Raw genomic sequence first — 21,178 nt, forward strand, 5'->3', positions numbered from 1 at the left:
GAAATGTTATACCATTTTGTCAGATGAAAAAAAAATAAGCAAAATTCACCAAAATTAACATTCAAATAGGGGAGATGTCAATTGTTTGGACATTTCCTGGGAGATGCAATCCATTAGATATAGGATTATCTGACCAGCATTGCAGTAATTTGAGAAATAACACTGGGTGTGGGGTCCAAGAATCTGACTTTAAATATGGACATCTCTTGGGAGCTCAGCTGACATGGTAATTCCTATATTTGTAATCTTTCTTATGCAGCTAAAATTTGACTAACGTTTGTTGCTTATAAATCTGCAAACCTCAACTCCCTGCAGCCCAAGAGTATCTTCAACTACTTGAACACTGTTAACCTGAAGACTGCTTTACTTGCATCCCGTTTTTAAATATTCCGTTTCTTGGGGATGACTCATCTGGAATGTGATGGCATTAGCATTTCTGAAGGTTATGTCACCTACAAGCAAAGTTCTGTGCACTACTGGAAGTAATATTGGGAGTTCTAAAGTGTAGTCTCTGGAAGCACTGACATTTTATTTGGTCCTATGAGGTATGTTTTTCATACCTATGTTAATCAAAGATCTCACTCCAAATATGAACTTTCAGTAAGCCCCAAGAGATATGATCAAGGAAAAGGGCAGATCATTTTTGCCCCTTTATGTATTTAGCAAAGTTAACTCTTACTAAATGCTTCTTGAATCAACTTTTGATTAAAACTCATTTCAGTATCCATCTTATATTCTTTCCCTCCAATCTTTATTCTAAGAGGTCCAATGAAATCAGAAGGGTGATATTTTGATTAGTCTAGTTCAACTGTTCAACCTCCCCAATAGTCTAGTTCAAAACTGTCAAGAGGAAAATGAGACAGATTATCTAAATAAAACTCTACCTATCTGCTGCTCCCATCAAGAAATGATCTCTCCATTCTTTGAATCTTATGGATGTGTAAAACATGTCTTTGTATTTCCCCACAGGAAAAAAAGGAGTTTAGCATAGAGCTTTTGTACAATATAGGCACTCGAGTGTTTCTCAAAAACAGCACTAGCCCAGTCAGGAGGACCAGAGTTCAAATGCAGGCTCAGTCACTAAACACTTACTGTGACCCAATTTCTCCTGTTTTTGTACTCAACTGGAAAATTTCAGTTGTCATCTTTTCAATAATGAGCAACTAAAATTGAGCATCATTCAACAGGCAACAGAAAGAAAATGCTGAGAATAGGCTACATGATTTAAGATGAGGTGTCTATCAGTTGGTACTTGATGGTAGGTTGGCAGTGATGAGACAGGGAAATAAATAAAAGTTGCATGAATGAGAAGTGCAGGAGGGGTCAAAAGGGTCAAAGCAGTTTGTTTTGTTATATATTTTATATAGACACATACATAAAAAGTTCAGTTTCTTGTATAATCTTCCATGTTTAGTTTTGAGATGTTTGTGATATAAAGAGGAGTACTCGTATTGATGAGCTTACTGTTTAAGTATGTGCCAAGCTGACTTGGTATATACATCTCTAATGTTGAGCTCTACAATTTCCTTTTCTCAGGACTGATATGTTAGCAGCACCAAAACCTTTTAATCCTAACATCTCAGCCTAAAATGGAATAAAATAAGTCAAGAAGGAGATATTTATTTTTGTTATTTATTCAATATTTGGGTTAGTATGACACTTGACAATTTGGTTGCATCATTGTACATTTATAGATCTTTTTATATAATATGGAAATTTACAACTATTGATATGTATAGGTAGACAAAATCAGGTCCTCTGGAAAGGTGATACATGGGGCCATGCTGCAGCGCCCTAATTCAGGGCAGCACAAAGGTAATCAATGCATCAATAAAGTACTACTACCATAGGGTACTTTGTGTCCACAAATGCCATCTTCTGGACCTACAGGAACGCATAGCCCTTACAAGGCAGGTAGTTAATCTAAGTGGGGGGTGCTGGCTCTGCTCGACAGCAACTACTTCAAGACTGTACAAGTCACATCCAGCATCATATGCAAACAACAGGGGTTTAATACAGCAGTCACATTGTACCATCCCCCATTTCTAACTTCAGGAAGAGACTATAGAGTGTTCCTAGCTTTTATATTTCTGGTGTTCAATCACTCAGAGGAAGGATTTGACCTACTTGAAAAGCGCATCATACATCATCCCTTAACCACTGTCACCTTCTCTAGACAGTCTAGCAGCAACACAAAAACTTCTAGAACTGCAGTTCCTTCTGGATTCCCCAAAGGGTATCTGCACTCTTCTTCAAACGGGCCTCCTCCTCTGAGTTCAGGTTTACCTTCACCACATCTGAAATTCCATTTTGCCCCAAGATACATGGGACACTAAGGAAGACGTCTTCGTTAATGCCATATAAGCCCTGAAAGACAAAATGAGATCACACAATACTATTGATATCTTCTTCTCTGTCCAATGGCCAAGTATAAATGCAACAAGGGAATTGGAATTAATTTGCTTTTTTAGCCTAAGATGAGCTTTAAGGATGGCAGGCTCACCCTTTCCAATCTATTCAACCAACACTAGTATACATTGTGTATATACACATAGTTTTTGCCTTTTATTACTGTGTAGTTAGACTTGCTATATTCCAATGTTTTCTTTTAAAATTACATTTTAAACATTCTAGTTTAACCCCCCCCCCCTTTTTTTGGCTGAGGCAACTGGGGTTAAGTGACTTGCCCAGGGTCATACCAGTCAATTTTATATACAAGTATTGTGTCTGAGGACAGATTTGAACTTCAGGGCTGGCAATCTATCCACTATACCAACTAGCCCCATGCCCTTTTGTTAAAAATAAATTTTCCCTATGAAAAGAAAATTTTGAGCAAAGCAGTTAAACAGCTATAAACCATCTGACTTTTTTTCCCCCCAAACTGGCAGCATGCCTAAGGCACTCTTCCTAAAGTAAAACTATTGCACTAAGAATTGCAAGATTCACTGAAGAACTAGAAGGCTCATTACCACCACCACACTTCTATCCTTGTCTGCTCCAAGCATTTTATTTTTAGCCAACTCTTATTACTCAGATCAATTTCCTCATATGTAAAATGGGAAATAAATACTCACAAGACTGAGAGGAAAGCCTTCTTCCACACCTTAAGATAGTATAGTTTTATTTTCTGGCCATATTTGGAATTGACTTTATAAAGCCAACTTCAGGATCTTACATATATATTTCATCTTGCTTATTATACCATTCTAGCCTATCAATATATTTGTAATTCAAGTGCTCTCATCCATTAAATAGCATTCTTCCAAATTAAAACACTGTACTATGAAGTCACAAAATCTCAATATGTAGAAACACTGTTTTTCTTCCTGGGTTATTTTTATCTTCGGAATCCAATTCTTTCTGTGCAACAAGAGAACTGTTCGATTCTGCACATATATATTGTATCTAGGATATACTGTGGCATATTAAAAAACTTATTAAAAAAAATAAAGAAAGATACATTTGGTGTCAAAAAACACCAAATTCATTTAACACCATTTACTTGTAATAGATACCTACCTTAATCATAGTGGAAATTGGATGCACTCTCCTAAGATTCTTCATAATGCTTTCTGACAGATCTGCCACAGACAAGCCAATGGCCCAGGAAGTGTAGCCCTTCAGCTTGATCACCTCATAAGCACTGCCAGTAATAAAAAATTATTCAATGGTTTGGGGGAGATTGAGCAGAAACATATCTTTCAAGAACATTAACAGATAAAGTAGGAAAAGCAGAAATATTCCCTATCCAAAGATTTTAACTTTATTACTAATGAGCTACTTTTTGTTGAGAAAGTCAAAATAAAAAATTCTACTGTTAAAAAGTATTAAGAAATCCTCACTAACCTTTCAACTACTTGTTTATGAACTTCTTTCCAATTCTCTGCATCAGAATCAGTTCCCAAAGCAGGGTAAAGATTCTTCAGGGACACACCCGCAACATTCACACCACTCCACACAGGAACTAAAAAATAAATAAATAAATAAAAATCCAACACATGCATATTATTTCCAAGTGTCTTATTAGTAATTGTGGCTTAAGTTTGTCATTCTTTTACTCCATTATATTTCATTCTGAAAATTTCCTTGAAAAAAAGCAATGCTGCTGTTAAGATAAATCTTTTTTCCACAATATTTAATAATTTGGAGTCAAAACCAATACATTCATCTTCTCTTTTATCAAAAATATTATGATTTGTATGCAACTAGACTACATAAATTGTTAATACTATGAATGTTTATTTCTTTTTATTTTTTTCTTTGAACTCTATGCACAAATACATTCAAATTTCCCATTCATTTACATAAGCAAGTTTTCTATAGCTCCTAATTCTTTACCATATCTGACCTCCTTAAAAAAAAAAAAAAAAATCAAGAAAGGTAGTAGAAAGTTTTCTAAATAAGTTTCTATTAATTATGTAGTAATTTCTACTATACTTTTACCTCAATGATCTTGGTTTGATGTATTTTTAGTCTCTATAATGTGTTGCCCTACTCCCCACCAAAAGCAAATGGTTTGAATAGTTGACTACTCATCAAAATAAATGTTTTATTCCCTAATATATGTAGGGATTTTTTAACATTCTTAAATGTTGGAGCTTAGATGCGTATTTAAAATACTACTTTAAAGTTTTAAGTACTTTTCTCAGGACAATACTATAAGTTAGAATTATCATGCCCTTTTCCGAATACCAATAAAAAAGGAGATAATCTTGCCCCAGTGTCATAGCTAGGATCTGAACTTGAATCTTTTCTAAATCCAAATCAACCATTTTCCACTGAATCATTTTATTTCCACAGATAATGACAAGCTCTGATACATATAGGTAGAATTTAGTCCATAAATCATATCCTACTTAAATTACAAGGCTGACCTTTTCAGAGCTAGCCAGTTCAAATATAGCCAGTTTATGTTTGCTGACCATTGCAAGTTAGTAAAAATTGTACTCGTGTTGACAAGTTTCACTTTTTACAAGTTAAATTTAACTTATAATACCATTTCTTTACAAAATGTGGAGTTCTCATAAATCATTCCTTGTAAGTAAACAAGACCTCACTGATTTGGTTTTAAGCAACTTTTAAATATAATTTAGAATAGAATGCTTTTTAAAAAGTACTTGCAAGTTCCTTAGGATAGGACTGACTATAATCTTACCACTGGAGTCTCCATGTTCTCCAAGGACCCAGCCATGGCAACTTGAAGAATGGACACCAAGTCTCTCCCCCATTAGGTAACGGAAACGGGCAGAATCCAGATTGCAACCACTTCCAATGACACGATTTTTTGGAAAGCCACTTAGCTTCCAGGCCACATATGTCAAAACATCCACTGTGAAGAAAAAAATGTAGACAATATAAATGTTAATGTTCTCTGGCAGATAATTGCTTTGAAGACAAAAATTATGCCTAATCAATACTCCTGAATTTATAGTACTCCTGGAATTTATAGTACAATGAAACTATCAAATATTTATGTAATGGCACGTTCTAGTACAATCCTATGTAATTCTCACATAAGTTTACAACAGAATCACTCTATGTTAACACCAGCATTCCCCCCTAAATAAATGTTTATGGTGAATCCTGCTTCCCAAGAACTTCATTATAAAAAATCTTTCATGAAACTGTATTATACTTTTTCCGGGACATAATTAAAGACAGAAATAAAATCCTAAGAAAAAAACCTAAAAATATGAACCAATAAAGTTTATTATAGTTTGCTAATTTTAAATTTTAGCAAAGTTTGTGTTAAAAGATGTGTCTTAAACAGTTAAATAAATCTTACCTGGATTGGAAACAATAAGTAGCTTGCAATTAGGGCTGTATTTAACAATATTGGGAATGATGAATTTAAAGATATTCACATTACGCTGAACCAAGTTAAGACGACTTTCTCCCTCCTGTTGTCGTGCCCCAGCCGTAACAATTACCAGCTTTGAGTTTGCAGTTACACTGTAGTCTAAAGAAAAGGAAACAATATACTGTTATCCCTTTTATAGCTTTTTTCTTTACCCCTTGTGATTTCAATATATGGAGAGTCAGCATACACAAATTAAATGTGAATTTTGCGAGTTTTGCGGTAACCACAAACACTGAAAAAAGTGTGTATGTATATAGTATTTGTATATTAAGAAATTTTACAATAAGGTACTAAGAAAAATTCAGACATCTCTGGAAGACCAAACCTTTTTAGAGTATTTTCCAGATTGGGGGTGGGATATGTCCAACAGTTATATAAGTTACCACTTGATCCAAATCACAAAAAAATTGTGTGTACTTGTGTGCATGTAGTCCTTTTTCTGTCATTCTGAACAATTGAGACCTTTAATGGAAGAACTGGCTTCTCCCATTATTTCTTCAGGAAACCTAGATCTGTCACTATGGCTGCATGCCTCAGAAGAAGCATGGTCTTTTCCCTTTTATGAACGTCAATGATGCTCTTAGTCTTATTTTGTTTAATAGCTAAGGATTTTCAAAAATCTGATATCCTACAAATTCTTGCATATGTACCCTGGAATTTCCTACAACCTTGACTTTTTCCTATTTCTAATTCAAAATGAAAATTGTATTGTGACAATCTCAGCAAATTAGCAAATAAACACAGATTAGCATTTAGAACTATAATATATAATATATAAGAATCTATAAATTTTCAGATGCAAAATTTATGATTATCTAGAGAAAAATTTGATTATATAATCTCTTCCTTATCATGGATGTATTTTAATTCAAAATGTTTGCCAGAAAATAAAAATGCCCTAATATCCCCTATTCTGGGTAAAAATAGAAATCTTTTAACTCCTAGGAATTATTTCCACAAGAGTAACAGAAATTAAATTTTGTGAATTATACTATGAAACATCAAGTCAAAATGGACCAGGGGAGTTTACAGCATATTAAATAGAGCAGGGGACTCTTGGAATTTCAGATACTTAATATAACTAGCTGGCCAACTCTGAAAAAGTAAAAAAAAGATGCTGTCAATAAAAAGTTATTATAAAATTTTTAAAAATGCAGGAGAAATATATTTTGAAAAAGCCAACATGAGAGTAGGTTTTGTTTAAGTGGGTTATAGGAATTTTCTTTTTGCCCAGTAGAGGGAGACAGAAAGACACTTCCTAGTGTTTTTTTAAAATAAAATTCAGTAAAAGAAAAAAAACTATTAACCTTTGCCAGAAACTATCTTTGGTGTTTTGAGGAAAAGGCTGCCATGCTGGAGATCCATCATCTCTCCCTTTAGTTTGTCTTCTATGACATCAACTAGGGCAAGTTCATCAGCCAAATCCTGGAAAAGACGGACATTTTTAATTAAATTAATTTCAATTAAGAGCAATTTTCTAGATTCCTGAAAGACATGTTAAGAGAAATTTCTCTCACACTCCCCCCCCCACCCCCATAGTGATTTAAAGTTCATTGGTGAAGTGCCTTTCCCATAATCCCACTCAAGAAATTGTTCCTTGACATTTTCATTTTAGCAAACATTGATTAAATCCCTAATTATAATTCAAGGTTCTTGACTCAGAGCACCAGAGAAACTTTTAACAAAAAGGCTACAAAGTATGTAATGACATTTTGGAGGCCTGAACAATTCACAAAGAGGTTATAAGGGAAGTAGTAGCTATACTACTAAAAAGTGAGAAGGGAAGTGGAAAGTATTAATTGCTAGATATTAGTGTATACAAATTGGTTATAATCTAGTCACCTGGACAATTCATGTTTGAATCCTACCTCAAATATTAGCTCTGTGAACCTGGGCAAGTCACAACTATTTCTTTCCTCTTACCTTACAGATTGTCTTAAGGATCACTGAGATAGCATTCTGCAAATTTTCTGAGTAGTGTTAACTATTATTAGTAATGGAGAGTTAAGAATAACTACATTTAAAATAAAATTGAATTGAAAAGGGAGGGGGAAAAAAATCTAGATGGAATGCGCTGAGAAAGTTGTAAGAGACACGTTAGATTTCCAGATAGCAATACTTGGATCCAAGGTACAACCTAGCTCTCCCTACAACGAAAATCTGATGTTTTAATTGATTTAATGATATTGATTAATGTGCTTCTGCCTATCTTTTGTCCCTCTAGTTTCCATCTGCAGCTGAATGCCTGCCTACAGAATCCTCACTGCCATTGCTGTGGGAACCAGAGCTGTAGAAGTCCCTACAATGCTTTTCCCTTATTATCAAAACATTAAAAATCTTTTCTTGACTATGGGTTCTATCTACTTATAACTTCAAATCCTATAGAAAGCCCTCCTGGGGGATACAGCCTCCCTGATGACTAGAATTGTGACATTTAAGTTTTTTTTAATTTTCAAGTGGAACTGAAAACCTCTTCCTAGAACAACTTTCCTTATAGAGAGACAATGTCATAAAAGGCACTGAATGATAGACCCATTCAGCTGCAATGTGTTAACCAGGCAACCCATATATTAACACTGTATAGGAAAAAACTGATCCACGATCCAAAGAGCCAGTTTTATGCTCTTGGAATGCAATTAATTTCAAAGTTGAAGACTGACTCTTAGATGTCTCTAGTTTTCTTTTTTTGGAAACAAGATGTATTATACAGATTTTCTTGAAATGGACATGTATTATTTTATACCGACTCTTTTCTTATGTTTTGCTGTGTACATGACCATTTTTCCTTTATTTTTTTTTCTATTTAAGTTTGAATAAATTCAAAAACTTTAAAAAAGAAATGTGGAAGGAACACAAAAAGGTTACATGAAATCAGGCCTGTGCTCTTATCTTTTTATATTCTTTTTTTGCCTAACTACCCTCTCAAAAGATGATTTCTTTCTTGGGGTTTTGGCCAGAATAACAGTGCTTCGCTAGTTGTGAAAATATGAAAAGTCAAATTTCTTCCAAGATATCCCTTTGCTTTTCCTTATAAACTCCTAGAGGACTACATTCAGAGAAGGAAAAGATAATGAGGGAAAGAGAGGCAGGATGGTGAAGGGAACAAAGACAGTCAGAGAAGCTGGAGGTGAATACTGGACCAGCCAATTATTTTCTGTTATTTGGCATAAATCACGTAGATGATCTCCAGGGTCTAATCCTATGAGGAAAAGACTGACGACCATGCCACATGGAGAGATTTATCTCGAACCAATGAAAGCTTGTGGAGGACAGGATAATAGAACTGTCTCCTAGCAGTAAAAAAAAATCCTATATATTAGAACAATTGGATGTCAAACAATTTTTTAAAAAGAATATTATGATTTAGTTTTAACTTTGTTGGATTAAGTCAATTGTACTAACATTTTAAAATACTCATTTCTCCAGTTTATAGTTCTCTAGATATGAAGAAAAAAATCTGAGTGTGATCATATAAAATGTTATGTTTAAGGTTTCCTGCAGTTGAGTAAGAATTCCTACATCAACTTTTAAAAACTTCTATATTTATGATGCTTTTTACCTTTTACAAAGTGCTTTGGTTGTATCATCTTTATCTTTATAATGTGAATTAGTCAAGTGACTTTTCCATTTTACAGATAGAGAAAGTGAAGAGAAATATGGTGACTTGTGCTAGGCTAAATTAGTAAAGGTCATATAGATCAATGATATTAAAATGACATAAATCTAGATTTGTACTTATTACCCCATTTTGCCTATTGGAAGTAGGAAATACTTTAAAATTCACCAGCATACTTATGCTAAAATGGTCTTTAAAAGAAGGAAAAGACCACCAGCACTGGAGCCAGAAGACTGGGATTTCAACCCCCACCTGTAGGTAGCTCCAGGCAATCATTCTACCCCTGGGTTCCTAAGCTTTCCTTTACAACAATCATGGGGTAGATTGGAAGTGTGGGGAGAGGCACTTGTCGCTGGCAGCAGGTTCTGCTTCGGTGAGTAATACTCTTACCTTCATTAAGATACTGATGGCACATGCCATACCAACTGCACCGACCCCAACAACAGTGATCTTGTTTTGGGGGACCTGTTCTTCCTTTAAAACATTCAGAATCAGCTGATCCTTGACAGCGGTTCCCATGTTGGAGTTTATCTGGTGGTGTGGGACAATCTGGGAGGTTTAAGAAAAAGCAAGATAAAAATCATGTCATTTCACTCTTGGTAGTTCACGTTCTCATGAGTTACTTAACTATTGGCAGCTTGCTGACGGCTGTCCTTGCCTTTATAGGCATGTAGTTTACACAGACCAGGAGACCTAGGAAGTGGGGGAAGGGACCAGAACAAAAACGGACTCGATGATGGGGGAGGATATGAAAGGTCAAAGTTGGAGGGGCCAGTGGAGGAGGCTCCCAGCCCCTCACCTTTGCCTTGACACAGACAAAGGTTGTTTCTTGGTAAGTATAGCCTCCTGAAGACATATTGCCCCATGGACCTCTGAGTCGTTTTTTTAAAAGCAATTTCACTATTCCCTTCGTCTCTGCCAAAAAGCTGAGGCGGACTCCCCCTCCAGTTCTCTCAGGGTAGCGGGGCTGATAATATACAGCCTTGCCTAGCCTGTCATGTAAGGAACAGAGAGAATAAAAGGGAACTGCCATTAACGGTCTAGGGAAGAGGACCAGGAGGTAGCCCATCCCTAGCATCGCACATGCGTGGTCTCTTCTCCCTTGCCACAAGCTTAGACCTAAGTGACTGCTCTGCGCCTGCGCGCGCTAGTGGATGGGCGGGGCTACAGGAAGAGGCGGGCTCAGCAAGATCCACTCTCAGTTCCGCTTGGGAAAGGAGTTTCATTCCGATTCCAATGCCCTCCTCCAACTCCCAGAAGGAAAGGAAAGATTCTGGGGAAGGTAATAGCCGGAGAATCACCATCTTCCCCCTTCCCCACCTCAATTTCAGAGCTCAAAAATAACCCCAAGGCATTCCAAGCCAAGAGACCTTGCTCCCCCTGCGCCCATCCGGGACATTGCAAATAATTGGATGCAGATTTCAAAGAACTCCCCCGCCCCCCACTAACCACAAAATCCCACTCTTCAGAGAAATTGCAAAGCAGGTGCAGTGACCACAGCCATCTGTGGCCATCAGTGGCGCCCCCTTCCCCTCCAAGTCAGACAAGCTGATTGCCGAAGACCACGTGTTACGGGTCTGGCCAGCCAGGACACTGTTTGGGAAGGTATGAAATTAGAATCTATGAATTCTCGTTTCATTCTAAAACAATCGTTTCATTATTGCAACACACCCTGAAATAAGCAAACAGGCTGTAGGTGAAGCAATGTTCTGCAAAGGAAATTCAGAAGTAGTTGCAAGGATGAACCAGTCTCGACCGGTCAAGAGGAAATTCAATTTCTTCCACTAAACGAGAGTATTTGCAAATACAATACAAACACAAGGAATAAGTTTCTTTGGATTTCGCAGAACTTTGGGTAGAATCAGAAGAGCCTTCTGAAATCTAATCTCTCATCTCACAGATTCAGTTCTATAGTTACCACAATTAAAAGTAAACAATCTTTTAGGATTTTCTGAGTGTGTGGCTGTATCTAAGGCTAAACTAATAAGGAAGCACGTATTTCGGGAGTGGTTGAATGTAACACTGTATATAATGTTACCTATAGCTTTATTTATATTTAAATTACATGTAACCTTATGGCAATTCTTAAAAGGCAAGATCAAAAAAGCAAAAGCTGCTTCCATTGCAGAATTTAATCCAACACCCAAAGCTCCATCAAGCCTCAACCTTAAACAGTTTCCAAACCAATTCAAAGCTCCAAAAGCCCTTAAAAGATCACTAATCCAACTTCTTCAATTTACAGAGAACTAGAAATAATCCTGAAAAAAACTAGCCCAAGGCAATATAGTGGCAGGGATGTGATTAGGCCAAACCAATCAATCCCAATCCACATTCAAAGCCCAGATAATTACTGATTCATCCAACAACCTTCTCTCATTTGAGATAGCTCCCGATAATTATAAAAATTGAAATGTTAAATTAAAAAAATTAAATTAAAAAAAAATGGGGTGGGCTGGGAAAGGGATTTCCTCTAAGGAAAAGGTCAAACTCTGGACCATGGGTCACCATGGACTTTTAGTCCAGCAGGAAAAACCCTCTGGGAAATTTAAACCTAAGTCCCTCACTGGAAACTAAGTCTGTTTTGCAACTCTTGCCAAGGGGATTATCCTGCAGTTAAGGAGCTCATCTTCCGGGCACACTGTTCCTGGAGCTCCAGCACCTGGCACACAGACGTTTAAAAGACGCTTGTCAGTTGACTGATTGGTTGCGGGGACTCGAGACACTCCAAGCCAAAAGACTTCAGCGAGCCGCCAGCAGGGCGAGGGTACACGACGGAGGTATCTCTTTCGCCCCCTCCCCCACTTCTGCGTGCTCTTAGTCTCGGCACTAGGTTCAGCAGCCCCATTCACTGGGCAGGCTTCCACCACTAGCCTGAGCGAGCTTCCCTCGGGAAGCCTTGGGGCAGCTCGGATGAGACCGAGAAAGCGGCGTGGGCTTTTCCTCTCTAGTTTGCCTCCTCCCCCAGGAAGCTAAAGCTGGTTCAGGGTTGGCAAGGCACGTCTGAGGTGGAGCAATAATGCACCACCCTTGCCCAGAGTCTGGGGGCCAGCCATGTGACCATAGGGTCTCCCAAGGTCTCTGCCCCTCCCGCGCTCCGCGTGTAGCGGCCAGGAACAAAAAGCGGCTACAAAAAGTAAGTCCGTCCGCCTGTTCATCCCCACATGGCCTTTAGGGCCTAAGGGAGTGCCAGCCACCGCCTCCGACCGTCCAGGTGCAGACTCGCAGCCGAGGCACACAATAGAACCAGGACAAGCCGCAGGAGCACAGAGCTGGGATGTGAGCCGAGACGTGGGGCCAGGGGTCAATGGAAGCCGAACAGAGTGGGCCCGCGGGGTCCAGAGCACGGGACCACCCCAGCATTTATAACTCACTCCCGGACAGGCAGGACGAAACTGCGCGCTCCCATGCCTCGGCCGGGGCAGTGTCGGGGCCGCCCCGGGCCAAGCGCTCTTTGGACCCCCAAGCCCGCCCACAGCACGCTAAATCAGACGACCCTCCTGCTCTCCACCCACCCGCGCCATCCTACCCCCGCCAGGGAGAATTCTCCCCATCCCTCCCTACTGTGGGAACCAGATCCTCTGGCCTCCCTGTTGCTCTCGCACCCGGCCCCCTTTCCCTCCCTGCCCCGTTTGCTTCCCAATACCCGCGTTCGAACCGAGGTTGTCGGTCAGGCTGCTAAAGTTCTCGGCAGACGTGAGAATGCTGCTCTCGGAGTCGCGCGACTCGGCGAGGCGGGCGGGGCCTTATATGGTGCCGAGAAAGCTGACGTCAAGGGGGCTGGGAGCGGACGTGCTGGAACCCACGTGTGGATCGGGTGGGGCCGGGCCGGCCTGGGCTTGGAGGAAGGACCGTGAAGTGGCCTTTAATGGAGGGAGACACACGTATGCTGACAGAGATCTGTCCGGAGCAGGAGACAGCGTTCATCTGCGCCATACATGGCCTTCCCCTGTCCAATTCCCCCCCACCCTATGCCCCGACCAGATCCTTCCCCCTTCTTGTCCAACCAAAGCCACCGAATGTAGCCATTTTGCTCCTGCCTTCTCCACCTTACAGAAAAACCAGATTCTAGAGACTTAGAACTAGGAAGGTCCGCAAAGAGCGGGCGTTTTCTCCACCTGTTTTGCCCATAGAGCAAAACTCTATAATGGGGAGAATTGCACCTCTAGTATCTATGCAACAGTTCACAGAATCAAATGACTGGATTTAGAACTGCAAAGAACCTTAGAGGTCATCTAGTTTAACCCCTTCTCTTTTCACCTAAGAAAACTGAAGGCTAGAAAGATTAAGTCGGGAGCACGAGGCAGAGTCTTAATGCAAACTCGGGTCGTAGTCCAAGATGCTCACTCTTTCTATTGCACCCCTAGATCGAATGAGATAATGGATGGGGGTGATTTGAAAACTTTAAAATGATGATTGAAGGGCAGTTGTCATTAAAATCATCTCACTCAGAGGATTTAGTGAGTCAGGCTACCCACTAGGAGGAAGGAAAGAGAGCTATGGAATCTCAGTCATCTTTCATTCCCGTTAATAACTTCTGCTAAAGAAGGGGGAATGGCTTTGAAGTACTCCAAAGGAAAGGAGTGCCATTTGTGGCTTCCACCTTACTTAAATCATGCACAATCCTTGCTTAGTACCTGCACTTTCACAGGAAATCACCTGCAATAGAAGCAGATTTCTCTATCTAGCCTGTTAGGAAAAAGGATAGCCAGAGTAGGAAGTGAGACCCATAAGAGTTTCCTTCACAGGGCATACTGTAAAATATTTACTCAGTAAATATTGATTGGATATTTCTCATGTGCATTTTGTCTAGAGAAGGATACAAAAGCAAGGTTCCTACTCTCAAGAACCTTAAGCTCTTGTACGGAAAACATGTATACATTTAACAATAGGTGGTTCTATGTGAAGGTGACATTAAAGGGGTACAAGGTGCTACCTTAAAGAGAATGATCTTAAGAGAGAGAAAAGAATGAGCCCTTTTAAGTTCCTAGGGAAGACAGGGAAAATAACTGATAGAATATTAGCTTCTGTCCTAGCCCCTAAATTCTGTTACTTTCTCTCTCAAAGGACTTCATTAAACAAAGGCTTGGGACAGCAGCTAACATTCCAACAGAATCATTAAGGTAATCTCCTCACTAGTTGATAGGTCAAAGAAGTTGACAAAAGGTATTCCATGAAGGGATTGATTACTGACATTTATACAGCACTTAAAACTTTGAAAAGATTTATAGATCTATATTATATAAATATATTATCTATTTAAAGTGTGTGTGTGTGTGTCTAGCTATATGTCAGGGATTTTCTTGCTCTCTCTTCCCTCCCTCTCCAAACTTGCACCTAGAATGGTTATAGGGTATTATGAGAATGAAAAGCCTTTTAAAGGGATTTTCTTATACCAAAATGCAAGAACACTTGGAGTAACAGCTAAGATACAACTCTTCAAAAGACAGATTTAAAAGTAATCCTATCCTATCCCAAAGGCTTTGATTTTAATCACAGAAGAATGAGATAACTCTGAAACTCTGCAAAAAGAACTGGAGGGGAATGGGGTAACCTGTCTCTTACAAATATAGAAAGACCCATTATAACACTAAACCAGCCAGATGGCATTAGTATGTCAGTGGAAGAAAAACCCAATAAGGGCATCATAAATACCAAAAGGGATGCATCACTATGAATTTGAGTTACCCTGAAGGATAAGAACAATTCATATTTATAGGATACTTTAAGGTTTGCAAAGTGCTTTACAAATATTATTTCATTTTATCTTCACAACAACTTTGGGAAATAGATAGTATTATCTCCATTTAACAGATGAGGAAACTGAGATTGAAAGAAGTTAAGTGATTTGCCCAACTAGAAATGTCTAAGGCAGAATTTAAACTTAGGCCTTCTTGATTTCAAGTCCAACAAACTATCCACTGTGCTATCTAGTTGACTGCATATGTTCTCATTAATGTACTCTTTTCATGTGTGTCCTACACATTCCCTATATGTCTTTCCTTGTATTAAAGATAAAAAGGCAAATGATCAGATGATGATAGGAAAGATTGTAACCTTGTGTGTGTATATGTGAGGGGGGGGATTGCTGATAGTTTCTTGTCTTTTGCTAAGTTATTTAAGATATGTCCCTTGACTATTCTGGATGAGGAATTTTGGGTATGAGGAGTTTTGAGTAGATTCTGCTGATCTAAAGTACACCTTGACTATGGAATGGCTTTCTGGAGGCCCGTGCATTATTAGGGGAAAGGGAAGGGAGAAATTACCAGTTTTGTTCTTCTAAGGTTTTTATGTTCAGCCTCTCACCCCAATCCCTTCTGGAGGAAAAAAAAATGTGGTTCAGCAAAACTAACAAATACACTGAATATTAGTCCAATTGTTTTAAGATAACACACATTATTGAAAAAGAGAGTTGTCTTCTTCAACTGACTAAATGGCCTTCAGTAAATACCCAAGGCAAGCTTCTAAGATGAATTGATGAGCTCTGCAAAAATCTCACATTATGTTTTCAGCAAATGAATTCCATTCCACCAGTGTCTGAAAGATGAGACATAGTTTAGATTGAGGGCCATGAAGGAAATAATGCATGTCTTTTCAACCGTTTTTGAATTCTTTTCGTCTGGACTCATAGTGGACAATGGATCCCAAGTATCCTAGTCAGTTTATGAAAAACATATCATGATATACATATATTTATGCATGCATACACACACATAATGTCACGTGAAAGACAATAAAATCTCTATATACATACGATATATGTATGTGCAAAATTTGTACATACAGATTAGCTGGGTGGTGCAATAGACAGAGTTCTGGGCCTGGAGTCAGAAAGACTCCAATCTGGCATCAGACACTTACTAGTTATGTGACCCTGGGCAAGTCACTTAGCCCTATCTGCTTCAGTTAACTTATCTGTGAAATGAAGTGAAGAAGGAAATGGCAAAACTTTAGAAAACTCCAAATGAGATGGAGAATTGGACATCACTGAAACAACCGAGTAATGATATGCATATAATATATATTAAATACACATATAATAATTTCAGGTATGTGTACATACATGTGTTATGTACATATTGCATTCATAAAATAACAGGAATACTTGGGATACATAATACACTATGGCATATTGGAATCCATAAATGTTGCTAATAAACACATATGCATATAAATATATAAACATACACATATTGGACTCTGTCTCTTTCTCTCTTTTTCTTTCTATGTATAAAGCTTATGCAGGGGCTAAATATCCAAGTCAAGTCAAGTCATTAAGCATTTGTTAAATGCCTACTATATACCAGCATTTGGCTAAGTACTAACCTAAGTACTAAGTACTAACAGAAAAATTCCATCATGGCAAGCTGCCCTTATGCAAATTAAGCTAATTTTCTCTTTAAAAAGTATGAAAACCATTCTTGAAATTTGATTGGCTCAGAAGATTACAGGATTAGGCTATTAGCACCATCAGTTCCCGTTTCATTGATTGCAAAATGGCCTAGAGGAATTCAAGGAGGCATCTGATGTTTGGCCAGATAGACCAGAATGGGCAACTCAGAGGCAAAACAGATTTGCTCAAGTGATTCCCTTTACAATATCCTTGATGCCTGTCCTTATTGAACATCTTTCTCCTGATATAATTAAGTCAATCTCTTTCTGTTAACCATGAAATGATTTATAAGTGTCTCATTTCATTCTAATATTGACTAAATATTGCCAAGAATCAGGTCCAGTCCAGAACCCTTGTTGTTGCTGTTCAGAAATGGAACTGAATGACCTTTTTGAAGTTGAGATTGGGAAATAGAGAAGAAGCTGACCTGGCTTAGCCTCCAGCACTTCCAGGGATTTTCCCAAGACATGGTGGTTGTTTATGGTGAAACACTCCTAATCCCTGAGTGATTAAAGAATAAATTTTCAGTGGCCATTTAGTAAGAAGAGACCAGTGTGATTATAGCCAATGTCAAGAGTTGTATCTTGAAGATATTTACATATATTGATATGACCTATATCTATATATATGACCTTTTTATATCTATTTATATCTATCTATCTATATTTATATCTATATCTCTCCCTATACAAATATAGATATATTTACAGACCTGAGACAACTGTCTCTTCTTGGGATTTTGAACCTAGTTATTTAAGTTCTATTTAGTCCTTCAAGCTTTTTTTTTAGAGAATTTCCTCAGAACTTAATTTACTTCCAAAGCAGCTATGAGGGATTGAATGGGGGGGGGGCGCCATGAAATTATTTTTTCCCCCAATAGAAAGGGACAGATGATGTGTTCTGATTTCACTGGGACTTGATGCTTTTGTATTACTAATAGCCATTACTAAATTGTCTTGAGAGAGACCTATCCAAAGATGGCCCTTCTACCTTTATGAGAATAACATTTGGGTGTGAATGGGGAAAGGTTTTATGGAGGTGACATTGGAGTTGAACATTTAGGTAGTCTTCATTGTATATGGATGTAACTAGCCAGTTGAGAAGTATAGAGAGAGAGCCCAGCTATGTAGAAATGAAAACCAAGGCATATTCCTGGAATTTTAGTATTATCTAATAATTTATTATTTTATATATGTTTGTGTATGTAGCTATATATGTATATATATATGTATATTTATGCACATATATTCCTTCAAGGTATCTTAAAAGTCTTAGCTGTTTAATAGGTGTATCTCATTCTTCTTCATCTACCCTTTCAAACTTAAAATTACACAAAAACTATCTGGATACCTTGAATATAGATTTATATTATGCACATACATTTAGGTGTATGTGTGTGTTTATGCAATATCTGACAATTGAGAAGCCAACCAGAAGTGTCCCATGTGAACTTAAACAGGTTTCTCTAGACAGTGGACCAGGAAACATTGGGTGATAACATAGGAAAAGTATTTCTTACCCATGATGAGGATTAATGACTATGAAGGAAGTATCCGCATCTTTACTGCAGTCTTAATGTTGTTCTAGAGGTAGCTCTAACCATGGGCCTTTCTATCCATTGAGAGAACTCATTGTGAAACTGCAGAGATTGGGCATCCAGGATCACATAAACCTGATTGTTTATATCAGGAACTTGGTACTTCCAAAGTCTGAGGCAACATCTAGAATTTTTATCTTTATTCTCTCATATTTAGTCACTCCTTCAGAGGGCTGTTACATGATGTTATTTTTGCTGGATATTTTAGTTTTTCTTTCTCGTGCTGTCTGTATCAGGCTTCTTGCACCTCTGAATTCAAGGTGCTACCCACCTTGCTAGAAAGTCTTCTAGAACATTATAAGTATCTTACCATGGCAGAACATGGAAGGAACAATTTCCTAACTATCTCCCCTCCCCATGCAAATCAGGCCTTAAAAAGTTTTGAAATCATACAAGGAGAAGTGACTGGCTCAGTGGACTAATAGCTTAATTATTTAGCATAATTTCCTGGTGGTTTGAGTACAAAACATCCAAGAGCAGATCTAGAAGGGTTCTGATGCCTAAATGATGGAACTAAAATGGGCAATCCTGAGTCAAGAAATTTGTTCAGCTAAATTAAATGGTGGTACCCTCAATACAAATCTTTGTTGAAGATATATATTTTTCCTTTTATTAACCATTAAATTGACATACAAGGGTCTCATTTATTCTCTCTTTTTAAACTTAACTTTTCTTAAGGATTTTTATTTTTATTAGGATGGGCGGTCCATGTTTTGTTTTGTTTTGTTTTGTTTTTACTATTTGACTTTGATGCAAATGTTTTGCATAACTTTACAAGGAGTTCCTTAATTGTGGGTGGGAATAAGGGAGAGAACCTAGAACTCAAAAATTTAAAAAGCCAAATATATAAAATGTTTTGAAGGTAACTGGGGAAAAATATTAAATAAATAAATTTGTTTTGTTTTTTTTTAAAGGTCTGCACAATCTGTGGACTGAATAAGGACTACCCATATTTGAGTAAATATCAGTTTGAGATTGAAGTTTCACAAGGAATTTATGTGTGTTAGCAAAAGAATACACACTATGGCTTTGATATATCCAGATCCAAGAAAGATTTTTAAAGCTTTAATGTCAATAAATACATTTCAGTCTTGGTTCTGTTTCTCAAGGGGTAGACATTGCTACATTAGGGGTGGAATATTTTATTCTTTGCCTTATAGGCAAAGACAGAGAAATTTATATTTACATAAATGACATTTATAAGGTACTTTAAGGTTTGCATTATGTTTAAGTTGTCACTTAATATAAGATTCATGGCAATGAAGATAGAAATTATAAATATTAATTTCTCTTTCTTACAAATGAGGAAACTGTGATCATGTACCTAGTAAGCAGCAAAGAAGCCTTTCTTTACTTACAGATTTAATATACTTTCCTATATTTTGTTTTTGTTGTTCACTCATTTCCGTTGTGTTCAAGTCTTCAAGACCCATTTGAGGTTTTCTTGACAACGATAACTAGAGTAGTTTGTCATTTTTCTACTCATTTTACAGATAAGGAAACTGAAGCAGAGAAGATTAAATGATTTGCCCAGGATCGCACCACTAGTATCTGAGACTAGATTTGATCAGTCTTTCCCTAATGTAAAAGTCACATTAAATATGTCACTCTGAGCCACTTAATTTCCATATATACCTACTAAGTAAAGAGCAAGGTATAGACTATGTTGCATAGCAGACAAAAGGACTGGCTTTAGTCAGGAAGTCCTGGGATTCAAATCTTCCTTCTGCTGCTTAGTAGCTATGTTACACTGGGCATGTTACTTAACCACTACGTGCTTAAATAAATCCCTAAAAATGTAAGTATGTAAGTAATAGGTGGGTAGTGGAAGATCCCCATACTAATGAATTCAAAGATCTGATTATGTATCACCTGGAAGTTAGATACTAGGTCTTTTAGAGGCCATTGATGGCTGGTGAAAGGGATAAACAGAGAGTTAAGAGGAAGTATGAGGTTAACCCAATCTAATGAATTTTCCAATTAATTGAAATTATAAGATATATTATTTTGTCCGAAGGAATTGGAAGCTTCCTTCCCCCTCCATGGAATATCCACTGGTACTTGGATAAGAGTACATAATAAATGCCCAGTTGGCTTTTATTTGGATTCAGGAAGATGGACTCTTATCAGCAGGTGAGCTGATAGATGAACTTTCTCTCTCCTGAACTTTTTATTTTCCTTGACTCAGAAGACAGGCTAAAGTGTGTTCTGGGCATGGGGAGTGGAACAGCAGAAACCTTTACCCCTCAGAAGAAGTTGATATAGAAGGTTTAAGATTTGGACAAATAGTTATTATTCATTATTGGATATTACTAATATAATAAAAATCATGATACTACTCAGCCAATAAATTTAGTTCTATACCAAATTAACTTATAGATTTAGTATTATGCCAAAAAAAAAAAAAAACCTTACTAAGTAATTTGGTTTTAGGTAAACATATATTAAAGAAATTCATTTATAGGAAGAAATAGTTAAGAATCTCAAGCTAAAATCATGAGGGAAAAGAGAACTTAAGGTGGAATAGCACTTCAAGAATTCATTCTGTTGTAAATTAATCACCATTAAAACTATTTGGTTCTGATTTTTTTTTAAGATAATTTGAACAAACTAGATAAATGAAAATCAGATAAATCTAATTCAACAGTTCAATGTTCAATAAAACTGAATCTATAAACTAAAAAAAACAAAACAAAAACAAGTTAATAGTGACAT

General features: G+C 37.5%; 1 protein-coding gene across 2 annotated transcripts; it reads right to left on the minus strand.

The window, feature by feature from the left end:
• Window positions 1-1,618: 1,618 nt before the first annotated feature.
• LDHA (lactate dehydrogenase A) lies at window positions 1,619-13,241 on the minus strand. Of its 2 annotated transcripts, none has more exons than XM_051964238.1 (8): window positions 13,132-13,241; window positions 9,867-10,025; window positions 7,168-7,285; window positions 5,786-5,959; window positions 5,156-5,329; window positions 3,847-3,964; window positions 3,520-3,643; window positions 1,619-2,367 (listed from the first exon to the last, which is right to left on the minus strand). In XM_051964238.1, the coding sequence occupies exons 2-8, from the start codon at window positions 9,993-9,995 to the stop codon at window positions 2,203-2,205; spliced, it is 1,002 nt and encodes a 333-aa protein (XP_051820198.1). In that variant the 5' UTR covers window positions 9,996-10,025; window positions 13,132-13,241; the 3' UTR covers window positions 1,619-2,202. The 2 variants fall into 2 exon arrangements, with proteins under 2 accessions (XP_051820198.1, XP_051820199.1); XM_051964239.1 differs by having other exon boundaries at window positions 13,120-13,205.
• Between the last annotated feature and the right edge of the window lie 7,937 nt (window positions 13,242-21,178).

This window comes from Antechinus flavipes, chromosome 6 (genome assembly GCF_016432865.1).
Source record: "Antechinus flavipes isolate AdamAnt ecotype Samford, QLD, Australia chromosome 6, AdamAnt_v2, whole genome shotgun sequence".
Taxonomy (NCBI): Eukaryota; Metazoa; Chordata; class Mammalia; order Dasyuromorphia; family Dasyuridae; genus Antechinus; species Antechinus flavipes.